Here is a 20,775-nt window from a genome sequence, read left to right as displayed (position 1 = left end):
GAGATACAAGCAATGTGAAAACAAACCATTCACCAAGTTTTTCGATCAATACACGCACTGCGCTACATGCTCTAGTGAGAAACTTGATAATGGACAGTAATGACAATCTATAAATGACTTATGACTGTTCGGTGTATAGCAAGCAGTCTCCTTGTCTATCTATTATCTGGAACTAAATAGGTCATCATGGGTGCGGTAGAGTGTACTAAAGAAGGTAACAAAAGAGAATTAAAATACAATGTTGGTATAACGAACTTACTTACCAGTAGAACAAAGTTATATCATTCAATTGCAGCACAAATTAATACATTTGTTTCTAAGTACCAAGACTTTATAAGGGGTGGGTCTTCATAAGTATAATTAATGGACGGTAGGAAAAAATATTGAATGACATCGCTTTTAATATCATAAATGTGAATGTTTGGATGTTTATCCGTCAATGACGCTGGAACTAGTAACGGATTTTGAAGAACAGGATATAAGCTGACTTGGGTGATAGAATACTTTTAAAGTCACGGGGACGCAGGCGAAGCCGCTGGTAGAAGCTATTTAGGTAGGTAATAATGTGTGTAAGATTACCTTTTTTACTTTTGATTTGTGCTACAATGGTACATTTCATAGAAACAGATTTTATTCAAAAATCTTTTTGCTGCCACTAATAAGTGGAACTACAAGTATTGTTAAATCCACAAACTGGTGCTCTAGGTCTCAGTGCAATGCCTATGTGAAATTACCCACAATGTACTATAAGGAAGTATAAGTGTGGAGATATATAATTAGTAAAGATAATGAGTAAAGGTGTCGCTGAAAGCAAATAAAACAAACACTGCATTGTTTAATAATAATAATTTAATTCGTTAAAGTAGAGAATACATGAAACAAAAATAACTTAGAACAAAATAAAATAATTTCATTTCTATTTCAACAAAATACTTGAATCCTCTCAGGATGAACATGAGATAAAAATATGCGGTAGACGGGCGAATCCGTCAATTGCATGTTTTAATTACTTTTCTCATACGATACGCTTCGACTTTGCGCTGATTATGACCCAAATACTTAAGTAGTATAGCAGAAATACCAATTACAAATGGTTACACAATTCTTATAACAAATCAACGAAATCATATTTGTAGAATACAGTAAGTTGTTAGACAGAAGAATAGGTTTATATCAAAATACAACTTCTGAACAGCGCAAGTTTACATAGCCAACGTCCGCGCAAGCCTTACTCCATACAAAAGGGTCGAAATTAAATGCATTAGGAATTTTCAGGTACCATTAACTCTTCAAACAATGTATATCGCATATATTTTTACGAGAAACTCGTTCAAACGTTTCGAATATGCCTAGTATGTGTTCGGTGGACGCCCTGCATCGCCGCCTTCACTTCTTCGAAGAAAGAAGTGGAATTATGTATTGTAGTGCCGCCAAGGACTATCCTGACTCCAGGGTACGTCTGATTGATCTGATGGACGCATTGGGCCTCCTCGTAAGTGGCGCCCCCTACGATGAACACGAATATGTCTTGTGGTCTACGACCGTAGGCTCCGTCGTCCCCGCCTAGTGTTGGGTACAGGTTTTCTCGCAGTTTTCCCTTGATTAAATCTTCTAAAGTATCTTTGAGTAATGGTGTGTGCTGTGTGTAGATGTTTTCTACGCCGCTCAGACCCTGTAACACAGAAAATACATTAGACGATGCTATTCAAAATTTGCTACATCATACGTGCGTGGAAGTCATGAAGTCTATGAATCTCCACACTTGGTAGGGCAAGCAAGTTGGAGATTGTAGTTTAAAAGATTCAAGCATATTAGAGATAATTATTATTCAATCTTTGTCCTTTGTGAAATGTGTAGTTCCTTGGTCGACTCTAACGACACGCGAGAAACAAGAAAGAAAAATTGTTTATTTGAACCGTTGTAAGATAATACAGGCAAAGCAAGAAATTAATTTTAAAAAATCTACACGCCGCGCCACGTTTAGCTAAAACACGGTGGCTCGAGTCACGGCGCTGATTTTTAGCACAAGCCGTTTACCACGTGGCAAAACAAAGTAATAAATATGAATTACCTTGAAAAGCCTCTTAGTAATCTTGACAGCATCCTGCAGCCCAAACAGATCACTCTGTCTGGCATGGGCACCTCCATACTCCAGCAGATTGACAACTGCCTTCACGAGGTGTTCGGGCACTCCTCTGGTCTTCAGAGCCTCGATGAGTGACGGTAGAGCGTTGCTCGCGTGTTTCTCATACCGGAGGGCGTATAGAGCGACCAGTTTGGCCGCGTCGTGGTGGCGCACCGCTTCGTTTGATAGCAGGTTCTTTAGACGCTGTGGGTGAAAAAATATAGTGTTAATTTTTATTGAGAGTTTAGATTACTTATAATACTTATAATTTTGTTTGGATGCAATAATGCAGTACAAAATTAGATTGCATGCAATTAATTCTTTGGGATAGAGGGAAAATGAGTAGCTTGAGCATCTGACGACAATAAGCGACCCGCAACACCAGAGTTAAGTGCATTGCTCGCCATTTAAAAAGGATTAGGTAAGTACACTCTGTTCTTGAAGATGGTATCAGGTAACAATTGCAGATTGACACTTTAAAATAACTTTATTGATTTCATCGAAATAAATAATTTGGGTTTGACTTTAAAACTGAATTTGGTTAGGGTCGATTCCCAGGTCGGACAAAGTATTACTGGGCATTTTTCGGTATTTCGAAAATTTCTCAGTAATCGCACGGAGCCAGGAATTGTGCCCAGTATGTTTCTGACAATATACTCACCCCCTATTACATGGGACTTATAACACAAATGGTGAAAAGTAGGTGTACATTGTATAGCGGTATTACGCGCCGTAATGTGCACCTCTGCCTACCCCTTCTGGGATAAAAGGCGTGACGTTGCCCGTTACACTGAATTGTTTCGTTGTTCTTTTATCGAAGTTTAGTAGATCCTTTTTTTTGAGGGGTGAAAATCATTCAATGACTTCTCCCGCCCTGGGCGAGGCCAGAGGGAGTGTCAGACTCTTACTGACAAAAACCACCCCGTTCCTTCTCCTGCTTTTCGAGCCGGAGGCCCGGTAAACCCGCTAGGTAGTCCGCAGCTCCGGATAAGTTTAGTAGATAGATAGATAAAACATTTATTCAGTACAAACAATAACAGACACAAAGAAATTGACAGATACAAAAAAAAATAGAATAAAAAATAAGTGGGTACACACAATACAATTTACAGTACGGTAGGAGCAACACAAAGAAAATGGGGGAAAAAGGAGAAAAAGAAAAAAATTAACGGCGCGGTTCAGTGTGTCTCTCAGTTTGCACCGAATAGGAGTCCAGCTCAGCATGTGTCAGGTACGATACCTGACGCTGGTATTCTGCTGGATCCCTGCGATGACGTACGGACGTCGAGCAGACCGAACAGTGAATATCATCTAGGCGTAATTAGTGCTGTATGTGTAGTAGATCCTATAGCCTGTAACAGCACAAACCTGCAGATGCTTGGAGTGGTCGCTCTGGCAGGCGATCTCCTGCTCGAGCTCGGACACCTCGAGCAGGTTGTGGCGCGTCACGCTGGCCGACAGCTCGCCCACCACCGTCACGTGCTTCGTCACCGTGCCCGACATTTTCTGGAGACATTATACATCAGTATTGGTAAATTAAATGCTTTGGGTAATTGAGTCTTGAGTAGTTGCAAGAAACTATTCGTACTATTATAGTAACGATTTTTTATCGTAAACTGTTAAGGATTGGGTTAAGTAACCATTAAATGACCCTGAGTAAAGCGGTGGAACAACTGCATTGATTATTACTTGAATACATTTGCCAACACCGCTAGCTGTCTCCATATTCATATTTAACAGAGAGAAACTGTCTCCCATAAAGATGATCCTTTTAACCCGCTTGTCAAACCTGGAGATTATGGCAAACCCCTCTTTTGTAGAGGCGGCCCATAGTCCAGCAGTAGACTGTCACATGCTGTTCATGATGATGAGCCTATTGACTACATCTCCAACTGACCTTGAACAAAGGATAAGTCTCCACGAAGTTCTTCATGTCTGCGATGCTCTCCACCTTCTGGTGACTCTTGGCTTTCTTCTGGAACTCGTCCATCAACGACTTCATCGTCTGGCCGATCTCACCGAAGTTTGAGTACAGGTTCTGTAATGTAAACAGTAATAAATTTGATTTAAATAAGAATGATGATATTTTTTTAATAAACGCATCATTTTTGTCATCGTCCATCTAATAAATAAACAATACCTATAATAAAATCGTGGCAAAATTAGTGATAGTATAATGTAGTTATGTACATGACTAAATTTATCAGAGGGCGGGACGTCTTTCAGTCTCCTAGATGCACTTCTACCTGTAGAAGCGCTCTCTGATATACCTGAACCTTTTAAACTACGATCTCCAACCCGTTTAGCAAACGTGGGGATCATAGTAGACGCCGTTATGCAAAACAGATTTTAATTCGAGCAGTGGACTGTTACATGCTGTAGTTATATCAATAATAGACATAGGATAGAAATTAAAATGAATAAACGCTTCAGTATGTTTGTGACTATCAATAATGTAAATCCCCTCTGAGTCGTATTATCCCTAAGTCAAACTACGCAAGTGCCTAGGGCGCCAAGTTGCTGAATAGCGCCGCAAGACGCGCGCACTCAACTGCACATATGATGGCATCAGCGGGTAAAAACAAATTAGAAGCGCCTATAAGGCTCTTGCCAAGGGCGCTATCTAGCTTTAATCCTCCTCTGATAATAAGGAATCTATGTATTATTATTGTGCTCACCTTGGCATAGAACTCGTCCTGCTCCGAGGAGAGTACGACCTCCTTGAAGTCCTTGTGCACGTCGGGCAGGTGCGCCAGACTCACGCGGTTGTTGTTGATCGTCAGCAGCTCGTGCACCATCGCCTGGTACGTCCACTGAGGACATAAGGCAATATTTAAAAATATATATAATAATTATTATCATCCAATGGTGATCAAATGCTATAATCGCCAATCCAAGAGCGGTGATTATAGCATCCGGCTTCCGGATCCGGAAAAGATTAGCGGATTGAATATATTTTCTTTTTTACGTTGCCCCACTAGAATTTTCTCCTGTGACGTGGGTGCGTTTACAAACATTCAATTTCACATACACCAAAGCAGCAAACTCGTACTATGGGTACAGTTCAAACCTCAAAACATGGAAGTATTAATCCACCAGGTGGTAAGCAACGATGAAAGGAATCATGGAGCACATTCAACAGATATTAAAGCTTCTAAGTCTTATGACTATATATTTGAAGAACAACCTAGTTCTCTAGCCAAATAATAACATTTAGAACCCAGAACAAACCTGATTCAACAATGGCGTAACCGGATCATCTCTTCGATCAATAATCAACAGCTGCGGAGTGGGTATCTCTCCGTTGAACGGTATATTGTTATCAATGAGCACTGCCTCCCTGCGCAGGAGGTCTCTCACTCTCTCTGCGAGACGGGCGCAGGGCTCCGACGCTGCCTCGTAGCGGACTACTGCACGTCTCTTCACGGACAGCAGCAAGGCAAGCAAGCCTTGAGCACAGCGCTGCAAGTGATGCGGGTTCCATGAACGACCTGGTGGAAAAATATTCAGTAAAGCAAAGACCTACGGTAATGAAGTAGGTTTTTTTAATGGGACAAGCCCACTTCAACCTCCCAAAACCGCTGCAACTCCTGTAAGCCAGGTTCTACAGTAGATACAAACATGAAAACACCGGAACACTGAAGTGCGGCGCGTCTCAGGGACATGAATGACTGTCTTAGATCCCAGAACGAAATAAATCAGAAGATATTATTAGAGAAGAAATATAGTAATGAAGTAGTTAGTTTAAACACTATAATGATATAGATGTCTGATGTTGATGCAGGCTGTATACCTCCTCCTTCCGTATAACGTGTTCGACGAGAAACTTATTTAGAATCAAGCTAAGAACGCAGCCACGACATGGGATACTTTCACTCATACAATGCAAGCGGTCATATCACTCCGGTCGAGTCGGCCCTTTCGAGATGAAACAAGGCTCTCCCACACTTAAAGCTTGTTACAGAAATTAATATTATTAGTAATTGATAATGTCTGAACTCCTTGCCGGAGTCTGTGTTTCCTGTAAGTATAACCTGAGTGTCTTCAAAGCCCGAGTGAATAGGTTGCTTATGGGCAGACGTGCTCCATCGTAGGCCGCATCATCACTTACCATCAGGTGAGATACCGACGAAACGTCGACCCATTATATGTAAAAAAAAATGTACCTTGCAAGCATCCAACAATGTTGAAGGAGAACAGGTGTCGGTCCACGGCGAGGTAGTCGGCGAACACTTCCTGCACCTCCCGCACCGTCTCCTGCTCGTCACACTCTGCTAACGTCTTAATGTCCGCCTTAGATATCACATTGCTGAAATCTGGAGAATACACAAAAGTAAGTTTCTCAATATTTTTGCCTTTTCGTTGAATTGGTTTGCATAAAGATTTACTGAACTTTTACTTTCACATTTATTATAAAACTAGCTGACCCGACAAACTTCGTACTGCCTCAACAATATTATTTTCTCACCTTTTAAACCTTCCCTGAACTTCCACAAATAATTCAAGACCAAAATTTACCAAGTCAGTCCAGCCGTTTTCGAGTTTTAGCGAGACTAATGAACAGCAATTGATTTTTATATATAAGAAGAAGAAGAGATATAATTTCAGTGTTATAAGGAAGAGTAAAAATATACATAAGAATTAATACTTACATATAAAATACACTCCATACTTTGGGTATCTCAGTTCCCGAGACAATAGTGAAATATTTTCAGAAGTTGGTCTCACAAAAACAATGCATTTCATATGCTTCATATTATCCCACTTTGAATGACTATCAATCCTCTCAAAGAGATAAACCTCTTTTTGCAATATTTCAGACTGGCTGAAAACCATACTGACAATGCTTGTCTGAAAAGAAAAAAGAACAAAATGTTGAAAAATAACTGACATTTGCAATTTCGGAAAAATTACAGCCTGTCAATGTAAAAACACAAAAAATACAAAAAAATTACATAATATTTTGGTACTGTTGCTAAATATACAATTGAATCTATACACCATATAAAATGTTACGCCCATAAACATAGAATTCATAAAAAAATATAAAAATCGCAAAAATGGGATTTGCCTGTGCAAAATTTTGTGTAAGTACCTAGAATATCTACTCTAATTTGTATATTTAACTTTATTTTAGAAGTAATTACAGTAAAAGTCTAATATTACATGAGAAAATTGTTTTTAGTTGCATTTGAATGATTAGCATTGGTTTACATTATTGGGTCGTAACAAATATCATACTTTTTTTTCTTTTTATATTTTTTTAATTTTCAATGCAATAGCAATGTATTTAGAGCCACATTAAAAGACTACATAGTATTAAAATATACAATATCTAGTTATAGAGATTCTGTATCCTACATGGACAAGAAGGCATAGTATTGATCTAAATTGCATTATAACTATGTAATTTCTTGCTATGAATTAGTATTTATTATAATCGATGGGGCGTACAACTCACAGTTTCCTTGTCCATGAGAATAACTTTCATTCCCGGACCACTCTCCTCCGTCATCCTCGTAATGTACAGTTTAACCGCTTGTATTACATTCATTTTGATATAACAAATACACTACAGTGTTAAAAAATACTTTCTATTAATTAGATCGAGCCAAATCCAAAATTATTGTGAATATATCTGCAATGTTTTCATCATATCACAAAGCTGTCAATTTGTTTGAGTCAGAATGTCAATTTTTGACTTTTAGTGACGTCTAAAGGTTTGTATTTTATGTCAAATGGATGTTAGGGATGGGGCATCACAAACAGTTGTCCAAATATTTGTAAAACGATTTTCAATCGACTGAAATATATATCGATTAAAATTCGTTAAACTCAACAGTCAAAACGCACGGGATATCCATTACATTTTATCACCTATGTGAATAACCAAGTAGTATAAAATCTGGGATCTGAATATAAACTTTTGTTCAAGTTTGTGGTTCTGTTGGAATTCAGTTAAAAAGGGACTGAAAAGAAAAAGAGCACAATAAAACTTATAGTTTTTTCGATAAGTTATTTTATATTATGACTAATTTAATTCAATTAAATAATAAATAGATTTTTACTAGCCTTGATTACGTGGTATTATGTATCCATGTCATAAGACTATGATGATGTCGTCTGACAGCTAGTAGGAATTGACAGACCAAAGTTACATCACTAGTTATCTCTAAAGGTCGGTAGGGTCAGGTAGACTAGCTATTGTCTTCATAAATTAGTGGCTTTTACTAAAAACAGACGACAAAATGTTCTCCCGTGCACTGAGACCCATCGCCACTGTGGCATTCCAGAATGGAGCCAAGAACTTTTCCACCACCCCTGAGGTAAAAATTGATGTCCAAAACCTGGTTTTAAGGACCGGACGATTTTCTAAGAATTTTGGATTGACTGTATTTTTCCCTAGATGCAATTCAAAGTCATGGTGGCTGGTGCTGCCGGCGGTATCGGGCAGCCTCTGTCGCTGCTGCTGAAGATGGACCCCCTGGTGAGCACGCTGGCTCTGTACGATCTCGCGCCGATCACCCCTGGCGTCGCCAGCGACCTCTCCCACATGGACACCCCAGCCAAGGTCCTCGGCTACAAAGGTCCCGATGAGCTACCATCCGCCATCGCAGGTATGTGTTGCCCTAAGTACAAAATATTGGCATGTTACATAACGTAACCTAAAATGTTCAAGTTCATTGATGTTTTGGGCTAAAATTAGACAATTGAAGGTTATCCATGTAGTATGTAATCTGTGTCGTAATATTTCTGTCATAGATCACTTGACCTTGACATTAAAAAAGTTTTTTGATCTCCTATTAATGGAATATTTTATTTTTTGTTGTTGGAATTTGAACTCTGTGTAAATAGTAACAAAATTAATTTAAATAAAAAATAATGAATAACCATTTGTTTCTTCTATTTGGAATGTTAATGAGTAACTAATAATATACTGATTGTAATCTATTTGTAACACTATTACTTTCAGTTACAGTCACAACATTCCTATTAGTTAATCCTAATATGTGATTAAAATGAGCCAACACAGCACCACTTGAAATAATACACATACAAGTCATGTCAAAAAATGGCTTTCTTTCAGGTCTAAAATAGTAACAATTATTCCTGGATTATATTAAATGATTGCTACAATCATTTATTATAGCTGACTAACAATAACTCAATTAAAATGCAATTTACTATAATAACTAGATACTTTGTAATATTTATACTGTACAACTTGTTACATAAATATCTTTAACAAACACAGGCATATATGATATTATTATTTATTAAATCAATTAAAGTATGGTAAAATTTTCCTGTTTAGTGTCTAATAAGACTAATGTTGATGTACAAATCACATGTCCTGCATTCAGTCCAAGACTTGGCGTCAACACAATATTTTTTTATTCATCTATTCTAGCTATCATGTGACTAAAACTAAGTAATTATAATTATGTTTTCTTATAATTCTTTGCAGCACATGAGGTGGATTAAAACTAGAGAGTGTCATGCATAAGTGCCCCTTAATATTTTTTTCCATTTGGGTATGCGCGTCTCGTGGCACCTAATTGCAACCTGACTCTCTAGGCACTTGTCCTAGACCGAGTTTGTCTTAGGGATAATATGGTACTACTTAGCTCTTCATTTTATTCCAAGTGTAACTGGTTTATGCAAGTAAAATGTCTAACTTCTGTTACTACAGACTCACATGTGATTGTCATCCCCGCCGGAGTACCCCGCAAGCCAGGTATGACCAGAGATGACCTGTTCAATGTAAACGCTGGTATCGTCAGGGATCTGACTCAGTGCATCGCAGTACATGCTCCCAAAGCTATCATCTGTATCATCACGAACCCCGTCAACTCCATGGTGCCTATTGCCTCCGAGGTTATGAAGAAGGTGAGTTATACATAAATATTTATATAATCTTACATGGTTAGCTCTGTTACTATCTGAAAAAAAAATGTTTTTTGACATTGAACTTTTATGGTCTGATAACCACACATGCTAACTATAATCAAGTTTGTTGTGGAAATATTTGTAAACGAAACTTGATAAATATTCGTCTTAAAGTCGAAATTAACACCGTTTCTAATCTTAATCTTTACTTTACATTTAGCCATGATCGTCCTACTGCAGGGCAAAGGCCTCCCACACCCACCTTCCACTACTCTCAGTGCAGAGCTTTCTGCATAAACTTAATAAAAATAAAATGATGATGGCAAATATGTCCTCATCCGATTTTTGACAGAAATTTAATACAATTAATGTCAAAGAAAGAGGATTTATATTTGTGTTGTTTATAAATCATTTATTTTTTGTTTTCGACTTTAAAACATTAGTCCTACAGTCTCCTGAATAAAGTCTTATTCTAGAGATAAAGACAACATGATTGAAGACATTTCGAATTGATAACAAAAACATCATTTGTCCTAAAGAAATTGTCATTCAGTTGCATTGTATTCCATCATGGATTTAACTCATCAAAATTGAAATGAAGTTGTAAAAAAATAAACTGGCGTCGTTTGGTAGTTGAGAGGCGAGATAACAGGCAGACTGTTACTGATAACAGCAGTTGTAGTGCCTATCGTGATTGATAACAGAGACAATGTCATACTATGTACACACGGCTTAATATAAAGCTATGCATACCAGTATAAACTGACCCTCGAATGTGTGGAAAGATCATACAAAAAGGGATCATGATAAAATGGTTTTATATAGCTTGAAATGTAACTGTGTGCAAGGTTTGATGTCGTTTATTAGCTAGACGTACTTTATTAAGTGAAAGTCAATTATGGCTAATCGAATTGTATTTTATTACCCATTAAAAATGATACTTCTGTTCAATGAATAGAACTTTTCTTAACACGTTAACCGCCACGTCGGACACCAGTGACGGACGTTTAGCGGAGGATTTGTCTTGAATGGTTTTCTTTCAGCAGTTAATGCTTTAACTTGGTACATTTACATAATAACAGTATGTTATTATAATTATAAATGTAAAAGATGATAAAATGAAGTTATATTTTGCATCAGTCATATGTCTGTCGGTCAGTCAGTCAGATTAATGTGGAGAATATTATTATTTCTATTTCTCATTTATCTTATATTTGAAATTCACTAAAAAAAAACTAATGGTACTGTAATAATTTTTAGATAGACTAATAGATTTTTAAGTGCAATAACCATAATATCTGGCCACCAGTTTATCATATAAAACTACAAATAAATGCTATACTTAATATAAAATATCTTAACTAAATCACGCAATTTCTACATGATCGAAATCATTAAAATTGTTGACGATTGCTCGGACAATCGATAGTAATGCTGACGTCACACGAAATAAACAAAATACATACATAACAATATTAACAATACGGTATTTGTGTGAACTGTAAGTTATTATTTTGATTGCACACGACTCCTATTGACTTGTCTGCTTATCTCCTTTGATAACTGTTTATTATAATAAAATATTTCAAATCTTATATTATGTATGGAAAAGTTTTAAAACTACAGGGCGCTTACTCTTGAAACCTATCTCAATGTCAAGAATAGATATTTGATATTAAAACTATACAACCCCAAACGTAGCTGTTAAATAGTATTCAGAGTACGGAAAATAAAGCCTAATTCAATACTAATGATTTTGATTATATACGCCTACTAGCACCCATTGCTTGTATACGAATGCAATGGGCGCTAGTGTTGCAAAGTCAGGAGTACGAAATTTCACAATATCAATGACGATCGATCGGAATTAAATTCAATAGTAAGCCCCCTGATCTTTGCCATCTTTATTTTTTTTCCAGTAGTTGTATTGTTGTAAGTATTGTTTTGTTACGCTTGTTAGTAACTGTTCAAACATTTATAACACACTTGCCACGACGGTGTACCTGCGTGTGGATTTGATTTGTGTTTTATCAGTTTAACTCTCGTGTCTTATCGCTGTTTAATCCGGCTGATTCCAAAGTTTGCCAGAGTTATTCTATTTTTCTGGTCTCCTTCTTAATATCCTCCAAAAGGTATTTGTAATGGTAATAATCTCACTAATATTATAAACGCGAAAGTTTGTAAGTTAGTATGTATCTTTCTTGCTCAAACGCGTCAAAATGGCTGAAGGAATCGGGATGCAATTTGGGACAGGGTTAGATTACGATCTGGAAAAACATATAAGTTACTTTTTAAGACGAAGCCGCTGGCAGAAGATAGTTTTGTCATATGTAGGTCATAAAACAATGAAATGTTTATTTCAAGAATATTTAAAACAAAGCTTTAATTGATAAATAAACGATCTCGATTAATTAAGAAGTCATTCTTAGTCCTCATGATCTAATTATGAAAGATGAATGGCGATAGTTACCAGATGTGTTCGTAAATAGATAATAGTAATTATATTATCTATGTATATTATTATTACTCAATGAAATTACTATTAGTCGTGCGTTCTACGATAAGCCTGGTATTTTAGTAAAGTGAACTGCGCACAATTGTGATTAATAGGATGTGTAAATATGAGTTTAATTGGCACGTGGATAGAACCCTATCGGTTAAGGATAATATTATCTATGAGCCTAAACACATGACTTGGGCTAAGAATGCCAACAGAGCAGTGTTATCCCAAAGCCATACTAGACAAGACAAGTGCCTAGAGCGTCAGATTGCAGAGAGGCAGTGCAAGGCGCGCGTGCTCAAAACTGCCCATTGAGAAACAATCATAGGGGCGTCAATCAAAAATAGGGGCGCCTATGATGTGCTTACCTAAGTCGGTAATCTGCGTCTGACCGCCAGTGTCATTTGTCTAGTTAACACTATATAAAGTCAACTTTACAGTTATTTTAATTTATACTAGCGACCCGCCCCAGCTTCGCATGGGTGCAATGGTGATATATTATACCTGTATTATACATAAAAACCTTCCTCATGAGTTACTCTATCTATTAAAAAAAACCGCATCAAAATCCGTTGCGTAGTTTTAAAGATTTAAGCGTTCATAGGGACATACAACATGACAGAAAAAGCGACTTTGTTTTATACTATGTAGTTTTAATTTATATTATAAATGCGAAAGTTTGTATGAAGGGATCGAGATTTCGAACAGGGGCAGATTATTGTCTGGAATAACACATAAGCCAGTCAGTTTTTATCCCATGGGATCGCGGACGAGACCGCTGGCAGAAGCTAATGAGAAATATAAACGTCTGCCAGTCTATCTCTGCATGAAACTCATTCCAAACTGTAGATTCGTGTGAAAGAAGGTCGTTACTCTTTTACATAATATTTTCTGTTGTCGTAGTAATACAAGCCGAGTGTAATGCCACTTGTGCCTTTGGCTTCACATAGTCACACCAGGGACTGCATCATCATCACTACATAGTATAAAACAAAGTCGCTTTTTCTGTCATGTGTCATGTTGTATGTCCCTATGAACGCTTAAATCTTTAAAACTACGCAACGGATTTTGATGCGGTTTTTTTTAATAGATAGAGTAACTCATGAGGAAGGCTTTTATGTATAATATCATCCATTAAATAGTGGACAAATACTGTTATTTTTGAGGTTTCTAATGTGATGTCGCAAATAATTACATTTTTTCCGCTTACATTGCAAACGCAGGCTGAATCCTACGAGATTTATCAAAATAATGTACTAAGTATTGTACACAATGAAAAGGTCTACAGAAAACTCCGCGATGGTATATGTCTATCTCTTATGGATATCCCACAATAACATTTTTTTGTCATTTACTTTTTACGACAAATAATGACTAATATTCGAAGCGATTTTAACCAATACAGCATTAATCCTTATCCAATTAAATACCTTAAATACATTGTTGATTTAATATAGATCTATTTGGCCTTTTACAGCATCTGATTTAAATCAATATTTTTGAAGATGTACAGATTTAAAAATTGCGGAACGTAGCGTTTACGGCGACGCGGCGCGGCGGCAGCGTGCCTATAAATAGCGCGTCGGAGAAAAGTGAAAATATTGTGTACTAGCGTTTGCCCGCGACTTCGTTCGCGTGGAATAGTGACTTCCGGCAAATTTTTGGTTTTAGCCACATAGTTCCCGATCTCGCGGGATCTCTTCAAAAATGAGATGTGGAAGATATTCCAGGGAACTCTTCAAAAATCAACATAATGAGCTCTGCGTTTGAATTTAATAGATGTATACTCACTTAGGGCATTGAAAAAATAGTTTAAAAACGGACTTAAACTAACTTAAAACTAAAGAAAGCTACGAATTACGAATTTATAACAATTAAAAAAGAAACTATATTACAACCTATCCTCTATGCTATAATAACCAAGCTTAAACTAAATAATTTAAAAGAAACGACTTAAATCTAATCTAATTAATTTATAAATTAGACTTACAATTTTATTAAAAAACTAACTACAGTAACTACTAATAATCGATATCAAACTAAACCTACGTTAAATAGTTTAACCAAAAAACCAGGAAAACCCAACAAATAAACTTATTAATTGACAAATACAACGAAACCAATTTAGAATATACGAAACAGCAGGACCACTACAGACAAATAATCATACGACTGATAATACACTTTTTCTACGATAGTACCGAAGCGCTCGGCCGATACCCAACCAAATGAATGTAACGAAACCATAGCGCGATCTATTTCGATCCCAACGCCATCTATCGAGGATAAAGACAACTTGGATTATTTATTTATACTCCGTTCGGGCATTTTCTTTGTACTAAAAGTTTAATTATATTGATATTATTTTTTTCATACCTTTTTACTATTTATTTACTTTTTTCGATGAATTAAAACAATAACATGAACCGAAGTCGTGTAACGATCGACATAGAATTATCTATACTCCGTTAGAGCATTTTCTTTGTACTAAATGTTTTATTATATTGATATTATTTTTTTCATACCTTTTTACTATTTATTTACTTTTTTCGATGAATTAAAACAATAACATGAACCGAAGTCGTGTAACGATCGACATAGAATTATTTATAAATAATTTATTTCTTATTTTTATTTTTTGATTTTTGAAATAAAAATATATCTATGTCCTTTCTAAGGTTCTAAACTATATCTGTACCAAATTTCAACCAAATCCGTCAAATAGTTGCGGAGATTAATGGTATAAGCATAGAATGTTCGACGTGATTCTTTAATTTGACATAACTTTTTTATTTATGAACCGATTGACATGAAACAAACACTAAATGTAAATTTAAGCATCCCACAATATATTCGTGAAAACCGCATCCAACTCGGATCAGCCGTTTCTGAGATTAGCGCGCACAGACGAACAGACAAACAGACAAACAGACAAACAGACAAACAGACAAACAGACAAAAAAAAAGTTAATTACATTTTTGGGTTCGACATCGACATAACAATAACCCCTGCTATTTTTTTTATTTTTATTTTCAATGTACAGACAGCACTTTTCTACGATTTTATTATATGTATAGATAAAAGATATTCCAAAGATAAGGAAAGGGGAATTGTTTTAAGTACTCCAAAAACGCGTGCGGGCTACGGGCAGTAAATGAATAAATCAAATCTACTGGATTGATTTTATCATTTTTTCAGTGAGTTACATATTTTAAACCCGTGCAAAGCCGGAGCGGGCCGCTATGTTTTTTTTATAAACAACGTTCACAGTTTTTCTGTAGCGTATTTAGTATATCAGCATTGCACCCGTGCGAAGCCGGGGCGGGTCGCTAGTACCGGTATAAATTTCTGTACATTTTTTTCTGTATGACGTCGTACCATAAAAATTCTGTTATTCAAAAATAACAGTACAGATATTCAAACAGAAATGATTCGTGTATCTTAATTATTATTCTTGTATCGTATAATATTGGTACATATATAACAGATGATTAGGGTAGCGGTAATTTATCTATATTATATTGATAATCTTATGAATTATAGGTTATTCTCGATTCTTTAGCTCATCTGTCCTCCCCTCCCCGCCCTTATTCCTTCGTGCTACAGACCATCTAACGCGCGCCGCCTCGTATTTCAGTACAGAAATAAAATATCGGTTAAAATAATTGTTGTACTGAAAACATCTTAACAGAAATTAGTTTAGTACAGACATTTGAGTACTCATATATATCTAATCAAATTTTAATATCTGATACCGAAATTACGCTTCAAAAGCCGGTATACAAATAAGAGTAGTGAAAGTTTACTAGTACTATTTAAATATTTTGATCACACTATACAAACATATTCTGTTTCCCTCGCTCACATAGGTACTATAAGCCGGTAGGCAGAAGTCACTAACTTAATTAGCTTGCTAAATGCTTTCTATAATAGGGTAGACTAATTTTTATTTTAATGTCCGTCTTGTAGATTAGTCACTATCACTACATAGTATAAAACAAAGTCGCTTTTTCTGTCATGTGTCATGTTGTCCCTATGAACGCTTAAATCTTTAAAACTACGCAACGGATTTTGATGCGGTTTTTTTTAATAGATAGAGTAACTCATGAGGAAGGTTTTTATGTATAATACAGGTATAATATATCACCATTGCACCCATGCGAAGCTGGGGCGGGTCGCTAGTTATTTATAATAAATAGACGCGTATTTTTTATTTTCTTACGGAAACAAATACTTTCGAAGATATATTGATTAGAAATATCGCGTGACGTCACTTCTAGGTACGTTTTATACGTAGAAATGACGTATTTGCTCCCTCTCCTAAACTTTGATTCGTTTTATCTGAGTATTGTTATCTTATATGACAAAGTTAAAAAATACGTGTCTAATATTTTTTGATTATCTAACTGACGGACAAACTAAATTGTTAGTTTTCAAACCCCGTAATCATCCCTATTCTATGATACTCGATATTCTTAATAGCACAGACTGTTTAGGTAGCAATAAATAACATATCTATTTTTACTCTAGTTTCGCCTCGACTAACTCCGCGTAAGACGAAACACCACTAAATATTGAGCTCAATAACACCACGCCCTCTCAATTCCTCACAATCTCTCAAGCTCAATTTCAAATTTTCGCATCCAACCACTGATAGCCATCTTGGGGATATTGGCCCTCCACCTAGCTGGAGTACTTCTTTTGCCTAGACCTAGTAAAAATAGTTATAATAGTCCACACGGTTATACATGGAGCTATACAAAACCTGTTTATCATGGTCTCGCTTTGTGATCTTTCCGCACATTAGCCGGTCAGTTTATACTGGTTGTAGAGCTTGATGTGTAACCAACGTAATAAGGGACGTGTATGTAATCATGTGTTTCCTTACAGAACGGAGTATACGACCCCAACCGCATCCTCGGTGTCACCACCCTGGATATCGTACGGTCGCGCTGCTTCGTCGGAGAAATCAACGGCGTGGATCCCCGCACCGTCAAGATCCCCGTCATCGGAGGCCACTCCGGAGTCACCATCATCCCCGTGCTGTCGCAATGCAAGCCCGCCCCTCAGATCCAGGAACAGAACAAGATCGAAGTCCTTACCAAGAGGATTCAGGAAGCCGGTACAGAGGTCAGTTAGAAGTTCATTTTCTTTTATAATTTAGGGAACAGAGAGTAAAGTTCCCTAAGAAAAGGAGGATCCTCCGACCAGGCGAGGTGATCAGTCTGGCGGGCTTTCTGCCCAACTGTTGTTCGTTGGGATTTTCTATCCGTGTTAATTCGCATGCAAACTTCATATGTGCGATGCAGGATATTTGTGACGTCATCGATTGATTTGCTCGTTGATAGTCTATGTGCGACTTCTGTCATCTGTCACTTGTTACTTATCAATGTGTCGCCACAATAATATACGCTACTAGCAAACTCCGTTTCGCCCTGTGAATTTTTCAAGTTTTCCTGCTTTTCGTTTGAAGTTTTCAATAATATAAACCACACGGAGCCCGAGACCTTTCCAACGAATGCAAAACCGTGAAAATCGGTTCGTGCGTTCTGGAATTATAGTGTCAGGAAGGAAAACCTGACTTATTTTTGTAAAGGGTGATTTTTTAAGTGGTATTTTTTTGATTTTCAAAAAGAACACAAAAATAATGAAAAAGTTGATGAAATCTTTTTTGGAATCGATAGAACGATCAATATAATTTAATATTTAATGATGATTTCCTCTGCATATTTACCTCTCACTACACAAAAGAATTGTGTTTTTGTGACAATTTTATTATAAATAGATATTACCTATGTATTGTTTTTTTTTTCGTACAGGTAGTGAAAGCTAAGGCTGGTGGTGGTTCTGCCACCCTGTCCATGGGCTGGTCTGGTGCCATATTCACACACTCTGTGCTTAGAGGACTTAAGGTATGTAAAGAAAGGTTTTCATTAAGTATACAGGAACTATTTCAATGAAATTACCTATTTAACCATTCATTTTTACTGGTTTTAAAAGTAACGTGGACAAATATACAACCTTACTTGACTTAACTCTTGTTTTAAAACTTAAGGTAATTATTAAATTATGCATTAATTTCTCTCGCAGGGCGAAGAAAATGTGGTCGAATGCGCGTACGTGAAGTCAGATCTGACTGATGCGAAATACTTTGCCAACCCAATTTGCTTCGGAAAGAACGGAGTCGCTAAGAACCTCGGTTACGGCAAACTGAACGCATACGAAGAGAAACTCCTGAAGATTGCACTCCCTGAACTCAAGAAGAACATCACCAAAGGAGAACAATTCGTCAAGTAAACACATTTTACACAATCCACGGCCGGGTCTTGCTATAATCTGTGGCAATATTACGCGCGTAAAAACAATGGCTGACGTAGCATTGGTCTCTGATTGGTCTGCTGTTATCGGCTGTCAAAAATGACAACTGGTTTTAAGCACCGTGATTGGTTGTTTATTGTCTATTCAACCAATCGGGACATTGGACAACGGATCAAAATCATCCACCTTGTCAGGTAAATATAGATGCGATTGTCCAAAATAATCACGATTGATTGCAAAGTTGTTATTTTATTCCTTTATTTATTTATTTCCAAGTATCCAGTCGTGATTATTTTGTGCTATGACATGCCAATGTTTATTCGCGTAATATTGACACTTTCTAGTATAAATAATATTAATATCATTATTTGTAGTAGATTTAATAACATTCACATAAGTATTACTGGTTTGTTGAACTCTCTTCTAAATTGTAAATGTGGATATTGTAGTATCCACGACTTAGAAGTTAGGCTATTTGTAGAAATAGTAAACTTACCGAACAGTATCTATAAAGTAAGACTCGTGGCCCGGCCAGTTAGAAGTGGCGATAGAAACGTTGACATAATTATGTATTTGAACGAAATAGATCATTATCTACACATGTTGTTGTAAAATCACTTGTAATAGTGCATTTTTGTATTGAATCATGTCATAAGTCATAACAAGTTGCGTTGTTGCAGGAAGTAATGTCGAAAAGTATTTTTACAAACTTACCCAAAGACTTGGGCGAAGAATGGGAGTACTGTAAATATTGTGCTGTTGTGTGATGTCGGTATTAAATAACTATGGTATGATTTGACTGGGTTTTCTTTGGGCAAGTAAAACACCTAAATTCTTAGTAATCAAACTCCCGTAATCAAATTAAATCAAATCAAATTGTATTTATTAAACTTTTAAATAAAAAGTCTTGAATTACATAGTGGTTATTTTCATGTAGTGTTTGCGTTTTTTGTTTATGGGCCCTGTAGCTCTTTAAGATTTTCTACACATAGTTTTGAAGTATTATACAGATTACAATGAAAAAAGTTTCATAAGAAATGACCTACCACAAAAGAGCCAAAGGGCCGAAAAAAGATTTTTTTTAAACCTCATAGTGCAGCTCGACTCCTTCTAGTTACAGTCGCTGCTATTTCATTTCACTAAATTCTTTTACACCAACTCCAATCTACTATGGTTCTTGGTATTACCAACCTGATGTAGCACAGATCTTTGTCTCACTTTGACATTATGCCACCGGACCGTGTTATTCCTTAGGTAAACTGCGCAAATGCTTAGGGCGCCAATTTATAGAGGGGCGCCGCGAGACGTGCGGTTTTTTTGGAGAGGGAAAATCATCCAATATCTTCTCGTCTAGAGTGAGGCGAGAGGGAGTGTCAGAATCTTACTGAATAAAAAACACCCCGTTCCTACTCCTGCTCTTCGAGCCAAAGCCTCGGTAACCTGCCCAGAGATTGCTGGCGGCACAAAAATAAGTTAGGGGCTCTTATTTGGTGTGCCTCTCGCTGCTTCATCTTCTAGGTATATAAGTTCATGATCCTTGTTCTTGTATTGGTACTAAAACATAATTATTTCACAACAAAATACTTCTTACTAGAGATAGTGTTCTACTTCTTACATTATGATGTCGTAAGACCCGCCTCAGTGGCTACACATTTTTTTATATGGAAAGATGCGTGCTATGAATAGCTTCCCTACTATCGATACGACGCATACTCGAGCTCATCTTCCTGGATGCTGCTAGCACCATGACAGCTACATAGCTTCGTATCGGTAGAAACGGTTACATAGTTTCACAGCTTAGCTATTACATCTTCGTAGGTTAGCTACGTAGGACATCTCTGGTGGAAAAGCACCTTGGACTTTTTAAACTGCTATCTCCAACTCGCCTGCCAAATGTGACAAACCTCTTTTATGTAGAGAAGGTTCATACTCTAGCAGTAG

The 20,775-nt window shown here is 36.7% G+C and overlaps 2 protein-coding genes across 3 annotated transcripts; one reads left to right on the top strand and one right to left on the bottom strand.

Moving 5' to 3' along the window:
- Positions 1-830: 830 nt before the first annotated feature.
- On the bottom strand, positions 831-7,815 carry LOC118274551 (vacuolar protein sorting-associated protein 45). The gene is made up of 9 exons (XM_050696671.1): positions 7,587-7,815; positions 6,778-6,976; positions 6,292-6,441; positions 5,357-5,616; positions 4,804-4,938; positions 4,023-4,163; positions 3,494-3,631; positions 2,072-2,329; positions 831-1,672 (listed from the first exon to the last, which is right to left on the bottom strand). The coding sequence occupies exons 1-9, from the start codon at positions 7,677-7,679 to the stop codon at positions 1,331-1,333; spliced, it is 1,716 nt and encodes a 571-aa protein (XP_050552628.1). The 5' UTR covers positions 7,680-7,815; the 3' UTR covers positions 831-1,330.
- LOC118274552 (malate dehydrogenase, mitochondrial) lies at positions 7,044-19,751 on the top strand. 2 transcript variants are annotated; one of them, XM_035592111.2, is made up of 7 exons: positions 7,044-7,212; positions 8,532-8,742; positions 9,819-10,015; positions 17,407-17,646; positions 18,336-18,428; positions 18,607-18,809; positions 19,515-19,751. In XM_035592111.2, exons 1-7 carry the CDS (start codon positions 7,186-7,188, stop codon positions 19,519-19,521), a joined length of 978 nt encoding a protein of 325 aa, XP_035448004.1. In that variant the 5' UTR covers positions 7,044-7,185; the 3' UTR covers positions 19,522-19,751. The 2 variants fall into 2 exon arrangements, with proteins under 2 accessions (XP_035448004.1, XP_035448003.1); XM_035592110.2 differs by lacking the exon at positions 7,044-7,212 and adding an exon at positions 8,277-8,451.
- The last annotated feature ends 1,024 nt before the right edge of the window (positions 19,752-20,775 follow it).

Source organism: Spodoptera frugiperda, chromosome 11 (assembly GCF_023101765.2).
Source record: "Spodoptera frugiperda isolate SF20-4 chromosome 11, AGI-APGP_CSIRO_Sfru_2.0, whole genome shotgun sequence".
NCBI lineage: Eukaryota > Metazoa > Arthropoda > Insecta > Lepidoptera > Noctuidae > Spodoptera > Spodoptera frugiperda.
This window is presented reverse-complemented; position numbering and strand designations above follow the sequence as displayed.

Excerpts from the sequence above, each read along its gene's own strand:
- LOC118274551 (XM_050696671.1), bottom strand. The coding sequence starts at position 7,679 with ATGAATGTAATACAAGCGGTTAAACTGTACATTACGAGGATGACGGAG. Across the intron at positions 6,442-6,777 it reads GTATGGAGTGTATTTTATAT|ATTTCAGCAATGTGATATCT; the intron begins GTAAGTATTAAT and ends TGTATTCTCCAG. Across the intron at positions 4,164-4,803 it reads AGGACGAGTTCTATGCCAAG|AACCTGTACTCAAACTTCGG; the intron begins GTGAGCACAATA and ends TTTACATTACAG.
- LOC118274552 (XM_035592110.2), top strand. The coding sequence starts at position 8,374 with ATGTTCTCCCGTGCACTGAGACCCATCGCCACTGTGGCATTCCAGAAT. Across the intron at positions 8,452-8,531 it reads ACTTTTCCACCACCCCTGAG|ATGCAATTCAAAGTCATGGT; the intron begins GTAAAAATTGAT and ends ATTTTTCCCTAG. Across the intron at positions 10,016-17,406 it reads CCTCCGAGGTTATGAAGAAG|AACGGAGTATACGACCCCAA; the intron begins GTGAGTTATACA and ends GTTTCCTTACAG.